The sequence below is a fragment of the Monopterus albus genome, unplaced genomic scaffold, assembly GCF_001952655.1.
Source record: "Monopterus albus unplaced genomic scaffold, M_albus_1.0 scaffold333.1, whole genome shotgun sequence".
Classification (NCBI taxonomy): domain Eukaryota; kingdom Metazoa; phylum Chordata; class Actinopteri; order Synbranchiformes; family Synbranchidae; genus Monopterus; species Monopterus albus.
Genome location: NW_018128213.1, coordinates 205,544 through 226,546, shown reverse-complemented (window position 1 = coordinate 226,546; position 21,003 = coordinate 205,544). Strand labels below are relative to the sequence as shown.

At 40.6% G+C, this 21,003-nt stretch overlaps 1 protein-coding gene across 1 annotated transcript in view; it reads right to left on the bottom strand.

Annotated features, from left to right (window-relative positions):
* slc7a8a (solute carrier family 7 member 8a) overlaps positions 1–19,411 on the bottom strand; it is a 22,160-nt gene extending 2,749 nt beyond the window's left edge. Inside the window, exons 1-10 of the mRNA XM_020624599.1 lie at positions 18,683–19,411; positions 9,600–9,804; positions 7,717–7,868; positions 4,594–4,719; positions 3,617–3,770; positions 2,405–2,528; positions 2,054–2,157; positions 1,239–1,335; positions 933–1,082; positions 412–589 (exon numbers count right to left, since the gene is read on the bottom strand). Of these exons, the coding sequence (XP_020480255.1) occupies positions 412–589; positions 933–1,082; positions 1,239–1,335; positions 2,054–2,157; positions 2,405–2,528; positions 3,617–3,770; positions 4,594–4,719; positions 7,717–7,868; positions 9,600–9,804; positions 18,683–18,815 (1,423 nt within the window). The 5' untranslated portion in view covers positions 18,816–19,411. The remainder of the gene's footprint in view (positions 1–411; positions 590–932; positions 1,083–1,238; positions 1,336–2,053; positions 2,158–2,404; positions 2,529–3,616; positions 3,771–4,593; positions 4,720–7,716; positions 7,869–9,599; positions 9,805–18,682) is intronic.
* Positions 19,412–21,003: the final 1,592 nt, after the last annotated feature.

Sequence of the window (21,003 nt, the reverse complement as noted above, 5' to 3'; positions counted from 1 at the left end):
TGATATTTAGGCCAATAAACTGATACATTTAATTTTTTTCCAGACCAAATTCTGTAATTTTTCATGCAAATATTTCAACATTTTAATATCTGTGTGCGTTCAGTGCGGAGCGAGAGGAGGTGATTAAGACTGGAAGCAGGAGGACACAGCTGGACAACAAGGCCTCAAATAGTTCGAATCCAAAACAGAAATGTAAAAATATAACAAATGTGTTACGTAGTGAGCCTTAGAGGCGGTGGCTGGTAAATAGTTTTAATTTTATGCTAAGATAACACACAGACCTGAGAGTAGTACTGATCTTTTCATATAAATAGCTAATTTTCCCCAAATATCAAACCATCTCTTTAACTTGCCAAGTGAAATATGCCTGGACCATCTCAACGTGGCACAGCATGGGATAAGGTAACTTACTAACAAAGCTGTTGAAACACTGTGGCTTTTTGTCCCAGTAGACTCCCAGGAAATAGACGGGGACGCCTGTCAGCATGATGGCCAGGCCAATACCACATACCACGGGCTCAGAGTAAAGGGAGAAGATGAGCAAGAAGGCCCAGAAAATGAGATAAATCACTGGCCATATCAGGCTGACCTGTGAGAGAGAACAAAGCAACTTATTACACTCATGCAGAGAGGAAGATTTGGTATTGTAACCTTTAAAGAAGATCATACAATTTAAATGAGATGCTAACCCACTACATGCTTTTTGCATGTCATTTGGTCTTTATATTTTATCTACTGTAAATTGACAACATTTATTTCCTTACTGATATTACTGTTTTTGTTAGACAGTATATATATCTTTGTTTAAATGTGGTGTACACTGGTATATTCATACATAAAGTGCAAAACAATGTAAAAAGAGTCAAAATTTAAAGTCAAACAGACCAAAAACCCCCAAAACAAAACAAAATAAAACCACCACATAAACACACCTTGATTGGCCGGTGCATCTCCGGCTTTTTAATTCGCAGGACAATCTGCCCGGCAACAGTGACTCCATAGAAGAGGTAGTTGATGAAGCCCACGTAGTTGATAAGGGTGTACATGTCACTGGTACACAGCATAAGCAGGGTGGACAGACACTGAGGAACGAGATGGAAACAGCGTTCAGAGACAGAATGTTTATGGCTTGGCCTGGTGCTATTTTCCTGTATAGATTTTAGGTGTATCATGAGACCAAAACAGACTTATCAGAAGGAGATGCTATAAGGGAGTGTAGCGGCGAGAGCAGTACTCACAGTAAAGAGAAGAGCGGGGATGGGAGTGCAGCGCGTTACGTGAATCATGGCCAGCAGACTGGGGAGGTGGCCCTCCCTGGCTCCAGCAAAGAACAGTCTGTGAAAGGCAAACAGAAAAGAATCACTCAAAGCATATACAAAAGTTCTGTCTACTGTATATCCACATGTTGTACACTGAAAAAAAAGAGGGTTAAGATGAGGATGAAAGCGAAGAAGAAAAGCTGAACTCAGTTGTTGTACCCGGTACTTCTTACCATACTGACTCTAAGAGACGAGACAGTCCAAGTAACTACAAAACAGTGCTGATTTATTCAAAGGATCACAGGTAAAATTAACATTACACGCTCAGGTATCTTGCACCTCCATACTGCATGTAGGCAGATGTAAGATGAAAGACCCCTAACCCAACAGGCCTATACATTATATCCCCTCGGTTGGGCTAGCCCCATACTACACAGAATTATACACGTCATAATAATAATATTAAACACCCTGTCTGCTGACAGTCATCAACTCTTCTCTCTAGTTATCCTTGACCAGATGTACCCTGTAGAAACTCATAAGCATGACTAAGCATTTAACAGTCTAACTAGACATCCCATCTCCACTAAACATTTCTAATACATAAAGTATCTATCCAATATCTATCTGACTAAAAATACCTAACACAGTGCATAAAGTAAGTGGAAATTTATGAGAGCAGTTTCAAAAGAGTGATGTGATATGTAAGGTGTTTGACCTGCAGGATAAAACCCACAAAAAACGTTCAGTGACTGTCTGAGGCAGAGATGAAAGCCAGTGCTGAGTCAACTAACCGTGAAGAGGTGAAGAGTGAACCGTTGACTCCCCCGAAGGTGGATAGAGCCACCGAGATGGGCATGATCCATGCCATGACTCCCAGCAGCTTCTCACCAAATGTCTGAGGAATGGGAGGATGAAGGTTAGAGGTTAGGTGAAAGGGAAGGATGGTGGAGTAAAGCAGATTCAGACACACGGTTAGATGCCTATTTCAACATATTTTAAATCTATTTAGTACAATGAATGAGCCACAGAAGGTAGGAGTTGAGCACTGACAAACAGGGAGCACATGAAGGGGGCAGAGTCTTCCTACTGTTAAGTCAGTTTTTAATCAAGAGGCATCCTACGTCACAGTCAGAGATACTCACCACGGCAACAGCGTTTGATGCAAGCAGCTCCTGGGGACTCATAGCGGTGACGTAAGCGATGTTGGCAAAGACATAAACAAAGGTGACAAGGGGGATGGAGATAAAAATGGCACGAGGGAGGTTCCTATAGACAAAGAAGCAGTATTTACTTGACAGAAAGGAGGGGAACGCTTAAGAGACAGAGGGAGCAGGGTTTATTGTAGTACAAATGGATGCTTAGTATGGAAGTAAATTTCCACTGCAATGTTTGAGGGTGCAGGAACTACATTTTGCAAATGCTTAGTATGGAAGTAAATTTCCACTACAACGTTTGAGGATGCAGGAACTACATTTTGCAGTTCAGCATTTGAGAGCTCACAGGCACTGATCTGTAAGAGCAAATCAGATTTGAGCATAATCCTGGCCCCGCGCGTGCTCGTTTCTGAGTTTGCTCTCAAATTTCTCCACTGTGTTTTGTATGAAAGTCTGCTGATGCCAAAAACAAGTTGTGAGTGCTATTCAGGACACAAACCTGAATTTGAGAGTGTGCAGCCATGGATTTGTGAGAGCAGAGACAGATTTTAAAGTGAGAGGATCCCTGCTGCTCGCTAAAAAATCATCTGTTACCCTCTTGATTCTGTCTTCCCTTGGTCTCAAATCTGTCATGCCTGCTCACTTTCACATTCAGATTTACAAACTGAATAGCACTCGAAACTTATTTGGCCTACTTTCAAAACGTTTGGCGCTGACAAACTTTCACACAAAACCCAATGGAGAATTCTGAGCACAAACTCTGAAACGAGTGCACGCATGGCTGAGACCACACTGAAATCTGATTGTGCACTTACAAATCTTTGCAAACCAAGTAGCTCTCGAAATGTGGTTCATACACCCTCAAATGTTTGAGATGATTCACTTCCATAGACTTAGGTTATTAAATATGAAAATGCTGCAGAAATGAAGAAATAAGCCATTTTATACACCAAGACATTGTTTGTGATCAAAGGCCAGACAGTGAGGCGAGACTGAATACATTTCACAGAGCTTTAACAAAAAGGATCAGGGATTAAACCTGGAAGCTCAGTTGGTATGTGACCGCTAAGCACTGACATTACTACAAGCAGCTTTTAATTCTGCTATATTCCTATGGCCATGAGCCACTTGGTGCTTTGGAAGGTGGTTTTCTAACCACAACACAATATTTCTGGAAATATAGGAGGCAGAGTGTCTTACACGTAGGGGTCCACTAGCTCTTCTGTGACGTAGTTGAGGAAATTCCACCCTCCATAGGCAAAGGAGCCTTGTAGGAAGGCTAAGGCTATCAAACCCACGTCATAGTCCTGGAACGGCTCAAAGGCATTGACTGGCTCCAACCAGTAGTACTCGCCTATAGGTGCAGAAGACAGTGCCAAAGAGGAGGCAAACTCTAGTTTGGTGCAGCAGTAAAAAAATATTTTGCATTTTGTGGTCTTAAGAAAACCCATTCCTGTTTCATTGAAACTGTCTGTGTTCCTTATGTAAATGTGAACAGCCTTACCTAACACAGTGGGTCTGCTCCTGATCATTTTACTGTGGTTGCTAATGTTGTCTTGCTGAGGGGGTAAACAGGCTGGTTTCTACTAAAGTTTGGGCTTGTGTTAAGGAAACCCAGATGAAAACCATCATATAATGTAATAAGCGTGTGTAAAAGAACCTGTAGAAGACATTCAACTAAATGCCTTTAAACTGACTTCAAGTTTCAAAAATCTGTTTGGGGTAGATGTCTAAATCATTAACTTTTAGGAATCCTGTGGGTTTTTTTCTCCATTTGTTATATTTTCCTTAAATCACTTCGTGATCCATGTTTTCAGGATTAAAGTATTTCTCCTCTGTTCTTTCACATCCTGTTTCTCATGTATGACCTAAAATTTTCCATCAAATCAACCACTGAACTGTTCATAATCTCAGACAATGACAAATCCCCATGTAGTTGTTACAGGGGCCACTCTCTGCAGCTCCTGTAATAACTGGCCCCCAGTTGTGTTTAATGTGCAGTGCCACAAAGGCGTGCTGATATTAGCCATGTGAGTTTTAACCAGAAGGGCCCGGGCACCTGATTGATCCCAAATGACTGAGAAAGACCCCACTGACACCAAGCATTTGTGTGTGACTTTTTCCATTTTACACACTATGTGCATATGCATTCATGGGTGCACAGATCGGCCGCTTACCCTTGCAGATCTGCACGATGCCCATGATGATGATGAGGCCGAGGGCCAGCAGTTTGCCAGCAGTGAACATATCCTGCACTCTGGTAGCCCACCTCACACTGGAGCAGTTCACCCATGTCAGCAGCACTAAACAGACACACAAGAAAACACAGTGGTTGTTTTAAAATCCAGTTTCCCACTTGTGTCTCCCCTCAAGTGGCTTTAGAGTCGGCAAACACCTTTTCCCACACTGTCTAACATCATCACATTTATAGTTTCTCTATCAGCTTGTGCCAACTTTTCACAGAAGCTAAAGTATGTAAAGTTTTTTAATGCGCCATTTGCATAATACACTGTATTTTCTACATGTTCCTAGTTTTCTTGATCTTGTAAAAGAACTCACTGCATTGTTTGTTGTAGCTGTGGTTATAAAATATCTCAGAAGTTAGTGTGAAAGTGGTTATTGTTTCTGAAAACAAAACTCTAATCACTAGGAAAACCTAGAGGCAACTATGGACAATCATGAGTTCAATGAAGTTATAAAAAAATCAAAATAGGTCTATTTATGATCATCTAGCCCAGGTTTCTCTTTATTATGTTGAATATCACACCCCACACTCATCTGGTGTTCAGGAAGAACAAAACAAGCTGTAAAAAGCAAACTCACTTCAACTTAAGATAACACAGGCAAAGATAATAGATTTGATCTGCACCGCTGGTGACAACAGGCCAGTTGCTTCAGTCCAATACCGTGTTATTAAATAGGCCTGTCTGAGTCAGCAAATGAATTAACTCTGAGCTCAGCTGTCACCACAGGAAGGCTGATGTGCATGAACAGATATGCATGTCTGCGCTCATGAGAATATACTGCACAGAGTACAATTTATACTCTGGGTTTGTTTGTAGACCTTATGAAGAGGTTTACGGTGTTTTTAGGTGTAGTGAGAGAGTATTTAAAAGGCAGGGAGGCGACATTCAGACTAAAACTGACTGCGAACAGAAGAAGAGTTCCTCCTACAAACAACTAGAAATAAGATGCACATGCAGTTCAGCTTATGACTTGATCCATGTCCAGTGCACATACAAACACAGCCACAACCAATTCAAATACAACTGACTGATCAACTAAATACACCCTACACCTCTTAACTTAACCATGAGAAAACAGAGTTGTTCTGATCTTATCACCACCGCACTGCATTGTAGTGTCAACATGACACCTCCTTGTCTTCTTTGTTGATTGGCAGGTTGTGACTGAGGGAACTTTCTGTGGGTCCGATCAGCCACCTGTAAGCTGAGCATGCAAATGTGTTATGTATGTGTGTGAGGAGATTTGCCGAGTTAACAATGGTGTGCAGAAAAACATGCCAGTGCAACGTCCTCGCACTCTGCCATGTGGAGGGAAAGACGGGTTCAAGGGAGGAAACCCTCCTGCATGGTTGCGAAATATTATACCTTTTACCCAACAGAACAGAATACCCAGACTGTTCAGCAGCTGGTGGTGTCTGGTTTGACTGTCACTGAATCTTGTTGTGGCTGGATTTTTAGTTATATAAGCAGGTTTATATCATGCGCACTATTAAATAATATTCTAAAAGAAGCCAACTTTAAAACATCACAGAAATGTGTTTAAAAAGCAGATAAACACACACATGCTTCTTAAGCAACAAGGATGACGTCAGGGTTGAAGGGAAGCAGCTAATCTCTCACATATTTCCCATGAACTGCAAAACAAGGATAAATCAAAGAAGACTCAGCAATATTTTTGCTGAATGTTGCCTAACATCTGTCCACCTGTCAGATGACAGAGGATCTGCACTGACCTGCTGGCAAAGCAAACCACAATCATTTCACCTAAAGAAAAAAGGTAACTGTAGGTCAGTGCATGTGTAATCTAAGCTGACTGAGATGATATATGAAATCTAAGTCAGCATATAAAACTGAAAACCTGTTTGGCCGACATCATTTACAGAACTCATGGTTCCTTGAGTGCAAAACGTGTTTGTGCGTGTTGTTCCGCATGCCTCTGGAAACCGAGGTTTTCCCGCAACTCGATCACATGACAACCCAGGTGATAGCCAGCTCCAGGAAAACCCTCCCAGTAGAGCTTAAGTGAAAAAGGAAATCTAAAAAAAGAGAGTGGCAACTACGAGACGTTCCGCTGAAGAACCTAAACAGCTGTTGTGTTGGATTGTGCACATCAGCACCGGTTCTCAACTATTTTTGAACAAACTGCTTCCATTTGAACTCAGAGTGCTGAAGAAATGTGCACAAAAAATTTTGCAGAAGTTGAAGAAGGGACACACTTGGACACAGAAAAGCATTTAGTGAAACTTTAAAAAAGGATATTTCTGCTGATGACTCCCCAGTAAATGTCATCACAATTGCAGGAGTTAGGCCACAGCTCTCAGCCTTGTGTAGAACTGTTCAAAGTAGCATGTGTTTTTAAAAGGTCAGGTAAGGGTATAAGCCGAAAACAGCCTAACATGCTTGAATACACCCACACATGCCTGTCTCTGTCTGAGGGCTGCCTGCAGTATTTGGCCAGTGTGTGAGAACTTTCTTGAGGGATTCAGATTGACCACTGTCATGGTAGCTGCAACACATTTATCAGTTTGTCTTCACACATTCACAGCTCACTGCTACACTGCTCTGGCTGCTACATCTTTCCTTCCCTGTATGAACTCTGAGCTAGGGTTAAATAACAGGGGAGCTTCAGAGAATAAGGGGGAACACTAGGGACAGAAACAAACAAATCACCCTGCTTCTGACAACTGTTAAAAACCTTGATGCTATAACTTTGACTTGCAGCGCAACATGCTTTCAATGTACACTCACACACTGTACAGTGTCTGAGCAGTTAGTATCTCAAACCTGTCTATATCTGACCTAATGAGTTTCAATAAATCCATTAAAGAAAAAATACTTGTTTAAATTGAAATTGTTTTGTTTGTGGAGGCAAACTCATGAACTAGGTGCCAACTTTAATAGAAAACCATTAGACACTATATTTGAAACAAGCTGAAACAAGTTTAAGCGCTCTAAACGTGCTTGACGCCTGTATTGTTTGAAGTATGTCTTTTCTAAAGAAACATGCCTGTGACTAAGTATCTGCACAAACATCAGGCCTGACACGCGACTCACAGAGGCAGACGGCAGCCAGCAGACGCAGGCCGGTCTCTGGCGGGAAGCAGGTGGGAAATAAAGGCTGCAGGACGTAGTTGGAGAAGGTCAGCGCGATCACAGCCTGGTTGGTCGGGTAGATGACCAGCACGGCGATCCACAGACGCAGGAACCTGAAGAGAAAAAGGTGGGAGAGTGGCCCGTTTACACATAGAAGGATGGAAGAAACAGCTGGGTGTAGACCTACGTAATCCCTATTAGCCAAAGGGCGGTGAAATCGTTTTAATAAAAACAAAAAGACGGAGACATGCAATCCTGAAGCAATTAGTCATCAAAACATTTTAATTATTGATAATCAGTTAATCATTTGAGTTATTTGCCAAGTAAATATTTGCTAATTTCAGCCTTTAAAATATGAGGATTTACTGCATTTTATTTTAGCTATTTTGATGTTTTACAGGCTAAATGATTCAAATCTAGATAATAGTTTAAATTAGTTAACAAATTAAAACAATAACAATAATAATTCCTTGCAACCCTCCAGAACAACCAAAGGTGGCAAGCACATGCTGGTTGTGACAGGCTGATACTGAAGCTTGACACCAAACCATTTCTTTTATTAACCTACATTGAGGTTCAGCCACAAGCACTTGTAACGTACTCTCGCTATTTGGTTCTTTGTCAGTGCAGTGAGACACTGATTAGACAATGCAGCAGTTACAAACCTTAGCTGGAAACCAGACTAATAAAATTTCTCTTTGGCAGCTGGTTTGGCTGAGGTGACTCATTCAGCTTTGTAAAGACTGGCAGTTCACTCAAGTAGCTGCAGTCCCGATACACCGGTACCAGCCCACTACCTTGCTGATGCAATCACCGTCAGTGGTGAGACAGATGGTGCCTGAAGCTAATTAACAGATTCGTACAGGAGGAAAAGGCAGGTTAGTCTGACATAACAAAGAGCCTTTGAAACATTATCCGTCTTTTAACGTTGTTCACATGTTTTTATGTCTTGTTGTGTGTCCCTTTGTCCGTATTGTAGATACATTCTCTTGCCCCATTGGCAAACAAATAAACTTGTACTTGAACTTGAAGGTGGTGTAGGTATTTCCGCCAAGCAAACACAAACCCACTCCTCCACGCCCGTATACACAGGACAACAAAAACAAACACTCCATGAGCAGTTTATTTATCCTAGGCACAGGTCACATGGTAACGGTGAGGTCCCAACACTTCAGAAGCCTTGAACTATAAATTCTCTGAAGGTACAAGTTTGCTGATTTGTACAGATAGCTCCAGCACAAAGGGACAAAAATAATCACTGGCTGTTATGTCTGGATGAATTCCTTCTCTACCAAGAAAAACCCGATTATACATCCCCTTGTGATAGTTGAAAAAACAATGGTCTAATCTGTGTTTACAGTCTGTGCATATTGTTTTGCTTGGGAAATGATTCCCAAGCATTTAATGTAAACAGCGTTATGTGAAAGCTAACCATATATGAATGAATGGAAGGAGGCTGTGGGTTGAAAGTAAATTCTAAACAGGTTGACAAAGAAAAACCTCACAATAGAGTCATGGTGACTGTTATGAGTCATTTGGCTTAATATCTTTTTGCTACATTTAACTTTTGCATTTGGGAGTTTTATTTGACACCAAATTTAAGTTTGATAGACAAATCAACTCAGTCATAATGTATGTATTTGATAATGTATGGATTATTATTACATAGAACTAGGGGTGGATTTAACTCTACAAGTATTTCAAACTTGTCACCCCTCTGAGTGTGTACCCAGCTTGGCCACCCCATCCAAAATTTTCTAGATCCGACCCGGGTTGAAAAAAGCCCCTCTGATTGCCCCATCTAGGTGACTGAATGTCTACCTTGATGTCTAGTGTTTGCTCACCCAGCCAGTCCTCCAAAGATGTCCTTGACATAGGAGTAGTCTCCTCCTGATTTAGGGATGGTGACACCTAGCTCAGCGTAGCACAGCGCCCCGATAGCGGTGATAATGCCCGTAATGATCCAGACAATCAGGGCCACGCCCACGGAGCTGGCATTCTCCAGCACCCCTTTCGGACTGACGAAGATACCTGACCCTATAATGTTACCTGGTGGAGGGAGGAAGGAGAGGTATCAGTTTTTAGTACAAAGTGAAAAGGAGATCATGTTTACACTTCGAGAGCAGTTTAGTTTTCATGGGAAGGTGTCAGATGTGTCATGTTTTGTAGCTCTGGATAGGTTTTGACAAGCTTGGGCCTGGATTACAAACTGGGAGGATGGATGTTAAAGGATGTGCAAGAATAAAAAAGCTATTAAAGAACCATGCCAGATGTTTTGCATGTTTTTTTAATCCATTTTTGACAAATCACTAACTTTTGTTTTAGAAATGTGAGCATTTTATTCCATTCCAGTAGTTCTTTGGTTTCAATTAATTAAAATAAACTTAAGGAAATTTGCATTTCAGTTAAATGCATGACCACATAACAATCACTGAAACAACTTCAATTTTTTTAGGTGATTTAGATTTACCCTTCATTACCATTCCCATGTCTGTACATAGAGTAAAAAGTTATAATAGGGACAAAATTAGCATAGCTTAGCATAAAGACTGAATTGTAGCTACAGAGCTAAATCCTGCAAACACACTGGTATGGTCCTTTAAGCTTATTATATACATAGTAACTATTCAGTTTGTGTTGCTTTTACTTTCATAACACTTCTACTTCCACTTGAGATATACTCTGTCATATAACATTGCAGGATAATGTTACGAATACTGGCTAGGTAGGAGCCAATGTGCAGACACACAAGGCAAGGAAAGGTTCAAGTAGGACATTTAATAAATAATACAGAACGAAAGACCAAAGGGAAAAAAATACAAGGGCTCAACCTGACGACATGAAACAAAGGATACCAAAACAGTTTGGTCAGGGAGGAGAGAGGAACAAAAAGTCAAACTGGAGAAAAGAACCTAAGAACTAGGGAGCAACTGTGGTTCAGTGGGAAAAACAGTCATTTCCCAACCAGAGGGTCAGAGGTTTGAATCTCGGTTACTGCAGTCCACATGTCGAAGTGTACTTGGGCAAGACACTGAACCCCCAAGTTGCCCCCAATGGTTAGAGCCATCGGTTGAGTTGGCGCTGCAGATAGCTGTATCGGAAACAAATTCCTTGTGTGTAACATACTTGGCCAAATAACGGTGATTATTATTATTAGTAGTATTAGTGAGAGGAACAAAGCCAGGACAGGAACAGACACAAAAAATTTACAGGGGTACACAAACTGGCAGAGTGTGGTCAATGGATTCAGCAAGCAGAATGAACCAGCAAGAGGCTGAGGGAAAGGAGGAGAATATATACACACTAGAGCAGAGGATAATGAGTGATGATTGCAAAACCGAGTAAAGCTGGGATGGGTGAGGTGACACAGGACAAGACGTCTAACCAAAATAAAAGCACCAAACAGGAAGCAAATCCACAAACCATAACAGATTTACGTGTACTGTGTGTGAGTGTGAGAACTTTCAGACCTTTTGTTTACACAATAAAAGGGAAAGTAGTACTAGGAAAACTAGTACCTCATAGTAAAACTAGCTCACTGATGAAGCTGTTCGCTTGTGGGCAAACAGAAAAAACACAAAAGAACAGGAAATAGACAGAGATCGTGAGTACAAAGTGAGAGACAGAGAAAAGAGAGTGAGCACAGAGGAAGTACAAACCGCCAACCTGCTGACTTAGCATAGAGTGACCAGGAGATGGAGAGCGGGGTGAAAGAGTGCAAAGAGGAAGGCGGGATTAAAGGCGGATACATTATGTCCTAAACATATTCAATGAGCATTAAAGTGTTAAGAAGTTTACACAGAAAGGACGGACGACTGGGTTCAGGTCCAACATGAAAGGGGCTGCCTGAGCCCAATTTAGAGGTCTGAGGTCAGGAGGGTCCAGTCAGATTCAGCTGATTGGACTGACTGTGCTCAAGGCCAGCATCCAATAACAAAGAGTCAAAGGTTGAAAGTTTTCAATCATAAGTGACTGAATGATAGGCTGAGTTGCATTTTACAATACAAAAGTCCAAGGTATGAATGATACTGTCACACTGCTCAGAGTTAAAGGAAGCTCAGACATTAGACGTGTGTGGATCAGTTTTCCTGCTACAATGAACCCATTGAACTACAGTGGAAAACCTACAGCTACAAGCTAAGTGCATAGTGTGACAACATTCTGTAAAAATTCCAAATAATTTGTGGTGCCAGCATCTCAAATGTGAGGACCTGTTGCAATTCTGAGCCAAAGTCAAGAATAGCTGAACTAAACTACTTTGAACTATTTATTAATTACTAATAAACTTAACAGGTTAAACATTAATAAAAATAAGTTGCAAACTCAAACAAGTCATCCTGTTTTCTTCGCATGCTCAACATGGTACTGTCTGCTTTCTGAGATCAGTTTAAGCTAAGACGAATCCTGAACATATGTAAAACCATGTGTTCAACTGAAGCATGAGGACGTGCAAATTTGTTCAACACTGACAGAGTCCATATGCATCATGAGCAGATGGTGAGGACAGATGTCCACTTATATAGCTCCAGCTGCAGATAAAAGGTAGAGAAACGACAAACAAAGCATCTTCAGTGCACGACCTTTGACATGTGGGAAAAAGCAGCCATGCACTGACTCAGCACGTTTTTCTGTCGCAGACTCCCTGAGGTGCCTCTGCAGTGTTTGTTCGACTCTGTAGAGCCAATTCAAGGTATCAATCTAGTACAGGATGGTTTGGGGGAGTTTTATATGAGGCTTTCATAGGAGCAACTAAATGTGCACACTTGCATGTTGTGCATCTGTGTCATGTACATCATCGCACACCAGTGTTTGAGACAGATGCTGACTAATGTGGAATCTTCGAGTTTCCTGATTGTGTGGCCAATTTTACATCCTTTTTTTAAAATGAACTGTTGCCAAAGCACTGGTTATCTCTTGAACTTGATCTAAAACCAACTGAGGGTTTGTATCAACTTTAGGAAGCAGAACCCTCCATTACATTTGCCCACTTTCTGGACCAAATCTTTGTTTTGTTCCAACTCCCTGCAGCAAGATATGTTGATGTCCTCCATTGTTATTGAATTGCTGTTTCACACAGGAAGTGGCTTGGTCTGAGACTTGTGCCCTGAACATATTTCTGTTCCCCCTTGGGCTTTGTTTGGTAACTACTGACAGCAACAAGCTATGCTGCACTTCAGACGTCACAGCATGTGTCTTTATGTGTTTTTAAATGATGATTTCTTTTTTCCGTACTTTATGACAGCAGTTCCGTTCTGATTTTTGTGCCATATTTTGTGTTATCAGTTTTATGTTGTTCATCTGTAACCGATTATTTGGGCTACTATTTAAGCAACTAACCAATACTTTCATGAGCAATTAAATGATTAATCATCTGATCTATGAAATGACAGGAAACTGAAATGCATGTTACAGAGCTTATGGCTTCAGTTTGCATGTTTTTACAATCCAAAACATAAAAAATGTTTAGCTTACTGTTGCAATCCAATCCTAGCTGGCACTGGGCAAGAAGCGGGGTACAACCTGGACGGGTACTATTGGATTAGTGAAATTAATAATCACTATTAACTAACTAACTGTTTCAACTCCATCCATTATCACCACTTCCTAGCTTGGACAGGACATTTAAGTCTTTTCTGGTACAATTTGAGTTAAAATAACTAAAAAATGCTTGTGTATTATGGTTTTACAGTTTGAGAGTAATAATCATTTGCACATTATGGTATTTGTCCTGGGAAGGCTTGCTGCTACACAGAGTTTGAAGTGGGGTTCAAACATGCAAATAGTGTGTTATGTGTTTGGTCGTGCCCATGACACAACTGGATGCCACCGCTCCACCAAACACAAACACACCAACAGCCAGGCTCTGAATATTATGGAACATGTGTTTGTTAGTGTAGCATTTTGTTTGAACACTAATCAGCCTTTTAAAATTAGTCCATACATTTACAGTACTACCATGTTAAATCCCTGCTCAAACAGCCAGAAGCTGAGGCAACATACTTCTTGGCCCAAAGCCTCACAGGACCTGCAGACCTTGTTTGTAGAGAGTTGATATTGCACTGAAGCATTACTGCACTTGTTTCTTTGTATTTTGGACCTAGCCAAGGTTTTTAATGATTTTTAATAATTTAGGCTTTGCAGCACAATTCAGTTATAAATGACATGAAGGATTAACTTAAACTTAATATTGAATTAAATTAATGTGGATTTAAGTCTGTGCAATAATTCTATTAAAAACACAATGAGTGGAGTCCAGCTCAGGCGTGGCTAAGCCATGCAAGCTAATAAAGCAGCATTATCAGGGTGAAGCCTTCTTCCAAGTGGCCAAAAGTTCACTTCTAATCCTAATTCCTGGCTTTGCACATTTCTGGACTGCTCTGGGTGTGAGAAATGCCTGGACTGTACAACAGGCCATAAAACATTTTTATGTCCTTGTGTGCCCTGCCCTCCTCATGCAAACCCAGTCAGGCACATTCACATATTAAGGATCAGACAAGACACGTGACTGCACATCTCCCTCGCGCATGACAGTGTGAGCTGAAGGAGCATGAATGAAGAGGAGAGTGACTACGTGTATGGACTCTGGATGGCCATAAAGATCCTCTAAGTCGACTGATAAATACAGAGCGATAAATTAAATATTTAATTATTTAAATGTCTTTGCATAGATCCACACAGCGCTGGGACCACAGAGAAGAGATAGTGGCAGCATGCAGTTTGAGTTTAACCAGGGATTTTCTAGATGGTCTGACAGTATTTGCAATCACCTCAAAACATGAATGAAGCAGAAATTTGTCCTTTTCGAGTGCAAAATCAAAGATACAGAAATAAAGTTACAAACTACTCAGAAACAAGGTCTTCTGCCAAGGTTGCTCTCTCTCTCCCCCTCTTGTAGCAAACCTCCTGGGAGGTCTCATGTGCACACCCGGTCACGCTCGCTCTTCTTTCCTCCCGTTACCGTGGAAACACATGAACTACTGAGTCACCCTCTCTCTTCTCTTCATCCTGTCAAGGTCAATATGAAGAGCTCACGCTCCTCAGATCCACTCATGGCAACCTGTGCCATAGCTCATCATCATGGGCGTACTGATCGATCTGACATCTGAAGGCATTAGTGCTGCTCGGTTGTTGCTTGTATTAAATGATAAAGACCTCTCACAGTAACTGCGTCACTGGATGATCTTTTTTAACCAAGTTTAATAGTGACAGTATAGAATAAAGTAGAGCTCAAACAATTAGTTGATTTGTTATTTAAGTTACAATTAAGTGGAGGATTTAGTGCTTTTTTTGGTCTTACGGGATAATAAATTGAAAATTTGGGGGTTTCAATTTTTGGTCATACAAGAAAGAACATTTAAAGACATTACCCTGGGCTTTAACAAATTACAGTATGCAGTTCACTCTTTTAAATGATTAATCAATTATTGAGAGAATAATAGGCAGATTAATCAAAGCTTGCAGCCCTAGTATAAAGAAACATGGCTTCCCGATGTCTCCTATCATGCCTATTTTACATCTGCAAGTGCAAATACATTTTAAAAAAACATTTATTTAGTATTTAGAGTATAAAAATATGACACTTAATACAATCTTATGCACTGATTTCAAGTTATTATTGAATATTTCTACAAAATCTCATCACTAACATAACCAAAAACCCTAAAAGTATACCAGCAGAGGTAGCAGTATGTCTGTTTTGGGATGAAAGTCAAGGATGTTTTGATTATCACTGAGCCAGATGTGTACAGTACCTGATCAGTTTTGTATTGTTAATCAATCATTAAACTTGCTGTCGTCTCAAAAAGAACATCATGAGAAAAGCTGGATCATTTGAGTTTCTATGTTGCACATGTTTATTTCTAAATGCAATTATAGGCTTAGCACAGCAACTTACTGTAGTACTAGATCTATGAAATACTACCACAGTTTGGTGAGACAGAGTAAAAACAGAATGATTTGAGATATCCTGACTTACAATAACACTGGATCCTACATTTTCCAAAATAAATATCAGTCTGACCCCTGAAAACTTTCCCTAGAGCTGCTTCAGAAATGAACTAAGTAGTATCCCCCATGATTAATACAAAAAGTCACCAAAACCTATTCTTACATATTTAATCTATGTGTCAGCAGCCCCTCTCACTGTGTCCAAGAAAGACACGTGAGCCTGCAACGTGTTGTGAATAGGCAAATCATCTGAGCATCAGAAAGGAGAGAGGGTTTGATTTGATTTGATTTATTCATTCAAGCATGTAAAACAGTTATGTCAACACATGTAATTTCACACATATCCAACAATGCTAATCCAATATCAATTTGCTTATACCTAGTACATGCTTGAATGGAGTAGGAAGAAGTTAGACTTATCTAGTCCTACCCCATGACATCATCTTACAACTTTTAAGTCCTAAGCAGTATCTCTACATAAATAATTATCCTCTACACCACACAAGTAATATACAGAATTATTACAGCAGAGTGTTAACATTCTACATAATTACATTCATAGATAATTAATCTTTTTTTGGTTGTACGTATAGCATGAACCCTTAAATTTAAGTGACCCCTTAAGTTATATCCCCCTTCCCTTTCACCAAATAACTTTTGGATTCCACCAGGTAATAAGTCGTTCCTGGCTTTATACATAAACACAGCAGTCTTATATTCCACTAAATCAAAGAATTTTAACAATTTGGACTGTATGAAAACTGCATTTGTGTGATCCCTATACCCCATCTTGTGCACAACTCTTATCGCTCTCTTCTGTAATATGTACAATGGTTGAAGTGAACTCCTGTAAGTGTTTCCCCAGTTTTCAACGCCATACTCCAAATATGGCAAAATCAATGAAGAATACAAAATGCGCAATGCTTTAACGTCCAGCATATATCTAACCCTTGCCAATATCGATATATTTTTAGCTATTTTATGCTGAACATATCTGATATGAGATTTCCAGGATAATCTGTCGTCAACCATGACACCCAGAAATTTGATTTCATATACTCGTTCGATGTTAGCACCCCCAATTCTCAATTGAAGTTCATTATGTGGTCTACGGTTCCCAAATACCATATATTTAGTTTTCTCCAAATTCAAAGATAGTAAATTACTATCACACCATTTCTTTATCTTCACAAATTCCTCTGAAACCCTTACCGAGAGTTGCCGTAAGTTTTCATCAGATGCCCAAATGGTAGTATCATCAGCAAACAAAACCATTTTAACAGTTTCAGAAACCTTACATATATCATTGATGTATAATATAAATAATTTAGGTCCCAAAACAGAACCCTGAGGCACTCCACATACAATGTCCAGCTCACTCGATTGGTATTCACCCAACTTCACAAATTGACGCCTCTGTGCAAAATAACTTTTAATCCATTTCAGAACCATTCCTTTGATCCCATATTTTTCTAACTTATCCATTAATAATTCATGATTGATTGTGTAAAATGCTTTTTTTAGGTCAATAAATATTCCCATCGTGTATTTGTTCAAATCCATAGCATTTGTTATGTCCTCCATCAGGTCGGTAATGGCCAGAGATGTCGATCGGTTCGACCTAAAACCATACTGGCAATCAGAGAGGATTTTATGTCTATCAATAAATGTGTCTAATCTGTTATTAAAAAGTTTTTCCAAGATTTTTGAAAATTGTGACAACAGAGAAACCGGTCTATAATTTCTGAAGTTGTGCTTATCACCAGATTTATACAGTGGAATAACCTTTGCTATTTTCATAGCAAAGCATAGAGAGGGTGATGATATCCTCCTCACTGGCCAGGCTACAGAGAAATGATGAAAGGTTCACTGATTAATGATGGCTGGGGTGGGGGGTGGGGGGACAGAGGGCACAAGACTGCTGCAAGACATACTGAGAGAGATCTGGCATCACTATTACAGAGAGAGCAATGTTACAGAAGGAACCAATGTATACCCTTCTAGGTTGTCATCACATACTACTAGTTAAACAGATGCACAAAGCTCGCTTTTGATCAGCTATCTATGGAAGTGGTGGTGTAGTGCATTGCAGCAGCAATATCACTGACTGGGTTACAACATCCTTATCGTGAAACTCCCACATACTTATAATCAACTTTATGCTCCTCAATTACTGAGCAGTGGAATCTGATCCCAGTGCACCTTTTGCACCCTGCCTGAAGTGACAGTGTCTAAATAAGTATCACACTCCAACACATGTGCCACTGCAGACCCTTTCACCTCCCTATTTGTCATTTTCTCCCTGTCTCCCTCTCATTGTCTCTTTCCCAGCCAACACAGGCAAAGCCATATTGAGTATAAGATTGGTTCATTGTCCAGCCCTGGTACACCAGTCAGAATGTGATGCTTGTCAGTATTAACCATTAAAAATGAAAAACTATGACAAATTGTTGCCTTAAATATAACTAACATTTTTCTGGTGCTTTATAATTGCTGTTGATCAAGTTAGTTTGATTTTATATCATGAATGCAGCATGATATTTGCATAAATTTCTCTAGTTGTGTTGTTCTGGACTTGGCATGAATTGCCTCATGGCTGGGGACCACTGTGCAGCAGTGATGGCCCAGACTGGGAGGAAATAAATAGCTTGAGAAGTTATCTTAAACAAAGCACTGCGTGTGTCTCATTTTCACACAAAATAAACAGTGTGATTCTTAATAATGTATTGGTTGTTGTAAAAAGTAAATTAAGCCTCAAATTCTATGTATTTCAAATGTGCCACCCCTCTCTGAGTCTGTACCCTAGCATGGCCACCCCTTCCAAATTTTTCTAGATCTGCCCCTGACACTAAAACACACTTTGCATACTTCCTCATATGCACATATCTGCTGTAGGCTTTCGCACAAAACAGACAGGAAATTGAGTTGTTATGGAGTTAATGTGACAAGTGGTTGCATCATACGTGTGACTGCCACTTACCAACAATAATGCCGCAGGCGCTCACAAGCCCGATTTCTTTTTTCAGCGCAACTCCACCTCCTGACCCCTCTTCTCCGGCAGCATCCTTGGCAGAGCCCGACGCGCTGCTCCGTTGTCTTGGACCGTCCGTCATTTTAATATCTGGATCTGTCTTAGCCCGCTTCTTTCTAGTTCTGCCTTTCTTGTCCACCTCAAAGCACGCCTCACCTTTGTTCACGTTCAGTAAGACGTGCTGCACTTATCTGCTTGATTATTGCTGCGCTGTCAGCAAACTGTGTCAACGGCGGGTCTCAAAGACAGTAAAAATAGAACAAAGCAGGAAAAAATATGCAAAAATAAGTCCAGCTGTTCTGGAAAATGTCCTGCTTTTACAGTGCAAGATCCTGACTGGAATGAGCGCAGGTGCTGTTTCCTGTTTCGGTGTCACAGGTGGTGCTACAGGTCACAATCTACACCAAGCGCTTGTTATAAAGCGAAAATCGCATATTCCAGTGACAATCCTTTAAAATAATAAAAGGAAATAACTTAGTCCATCACTTGATGTGAGCTACAGCGACAAAAGCTCTCCAAAACAGAGAAGCTCTCACTGTTTCCCTGCTCCAGGTCAGAGCAAAAGGGGGAAAAGCATCCGCTGTGAGGGGAACATCAGAAAAGTCTTGTGAAGTCGTTCAGGACTTCCTTATAAATATTTTGCGTTCAGCATGAACAAGAAAGGTTAGATTGTGCATGTGAGTACAGCAGCGCCACCCACCCCCGCTTCCCCCATCCACTCGGAGCTGCTGTTGTTTCTCCTCCCGCAGCCTCTCGGAGAAACGTCCCACGCCCCCAAATCTACCATCACAGCTGCACCTTCCACAAGAGCACAGGGCTCATCCACAACCAGGGCAGCTTGTGGGTTTAAGAACAAACCACGCTTAGATTGATTGCACCTTAACAATGCCAATTCTTTGTTTGTTTTGTGTCTCCACCACTTTTCAACTGTCACTGCCTTTTTATTCTCTCGCACTCATTCACTTATTATTCAAACTGCAGCAGGAGCCAGTGTCTAAATTTAGCCCTTTCACTGGAACGTCACTCTAGATGCTGCAGAACTGCTGGTGCGTAACACATATCGTAGCCTGTGCGTGTTTACACTGGACGAATAGACTCTCTGTGTAGTGTTTTTCCAGTCAAGCTGAGACATGGCTTTGTCTTTGCTTTTGAGAGGAGTTTGTTACCAACTCTGACCCTACATTCAAACAAAACATTAGCTTTTAATTTATGTTTCCTGACCGTACCCCCTGCAACATTTATGCCATTTCAGCGTGAGAATGAGAGCGTCTTCTCTTTATGACATGGTTCAGCATTGTCTGGATGCAAATGTTTGCTCCCTGCTGAAAAGACTTAATATGCCCTGCACTGTCTCCATAGCGTAGGCTATGTGTAGGTGCCTGTGCGCCTGCTGTGCATGCTGTTACAGGAACAAGAATCAATACAGAATTAATGCTTTTGCAGAGAAATGATGTAATCTTATCTGCTGTTGTGAGGAACCCACTCTGAGCTCCAGCTTCAAGGCTTTTCTTTTGAAATTATGATATGCTATGTAGTAGGATAAGTGATTTACTCATATACATCTTTGAGATGCCATCCAGTGGGTACAGAAGGTTTCCAGACCCTTTCAGTCTTCCACATTTTGTTGTTTCAGACTCATGTTAAAATGGATTTGTTAGGTATTTTTAGTCAGATAGAAATTGGATAGATACTTTATGTATTAGAAATGTTTAGTGGAGATAGGATGTCTAGTTAGACTGTTAAATGCTTAGTCATGATTATGAGTTTCTACAGGGTACATCTGGTCAAGGATAACTAGAGAGAAGAGTTGATGACTGTCAGCAGACAGGGCGTTTAATATTATTATTATGACGTGTAGAACTGTAGCCTTAGCCATAATATGTTCTTATGTTTAAGTCACGACATGTTACTAGAGGTCATGAGAATGTTTTTAGCTACACACCACTTAAACAACAGACACACACACACACATTGATTTGCTTCATGTTTTGACTACTGCTATGCCCAGCTGCAAAGCTGGTAACAGAGACGTCTCGGTTGACGTTTCTGTGTAGTATGGGGCTAGCCCAACTGAAGGGATATAATGTATAGGCCTGGTGGGTTCAGGGTCTTTCATCTTACATCTGCCTGCGTGCATGTTGGAGGTGCAAGATGCCTGAGTGTGTAATGTTAATTTTACCTGTGATCCTTTGAATAAATCAGCACTGTTTTGAAGTTACTTGGACTGTCTCGTCTCAGAGTTAGCAACGGGTACAACAGATTCAATTCAT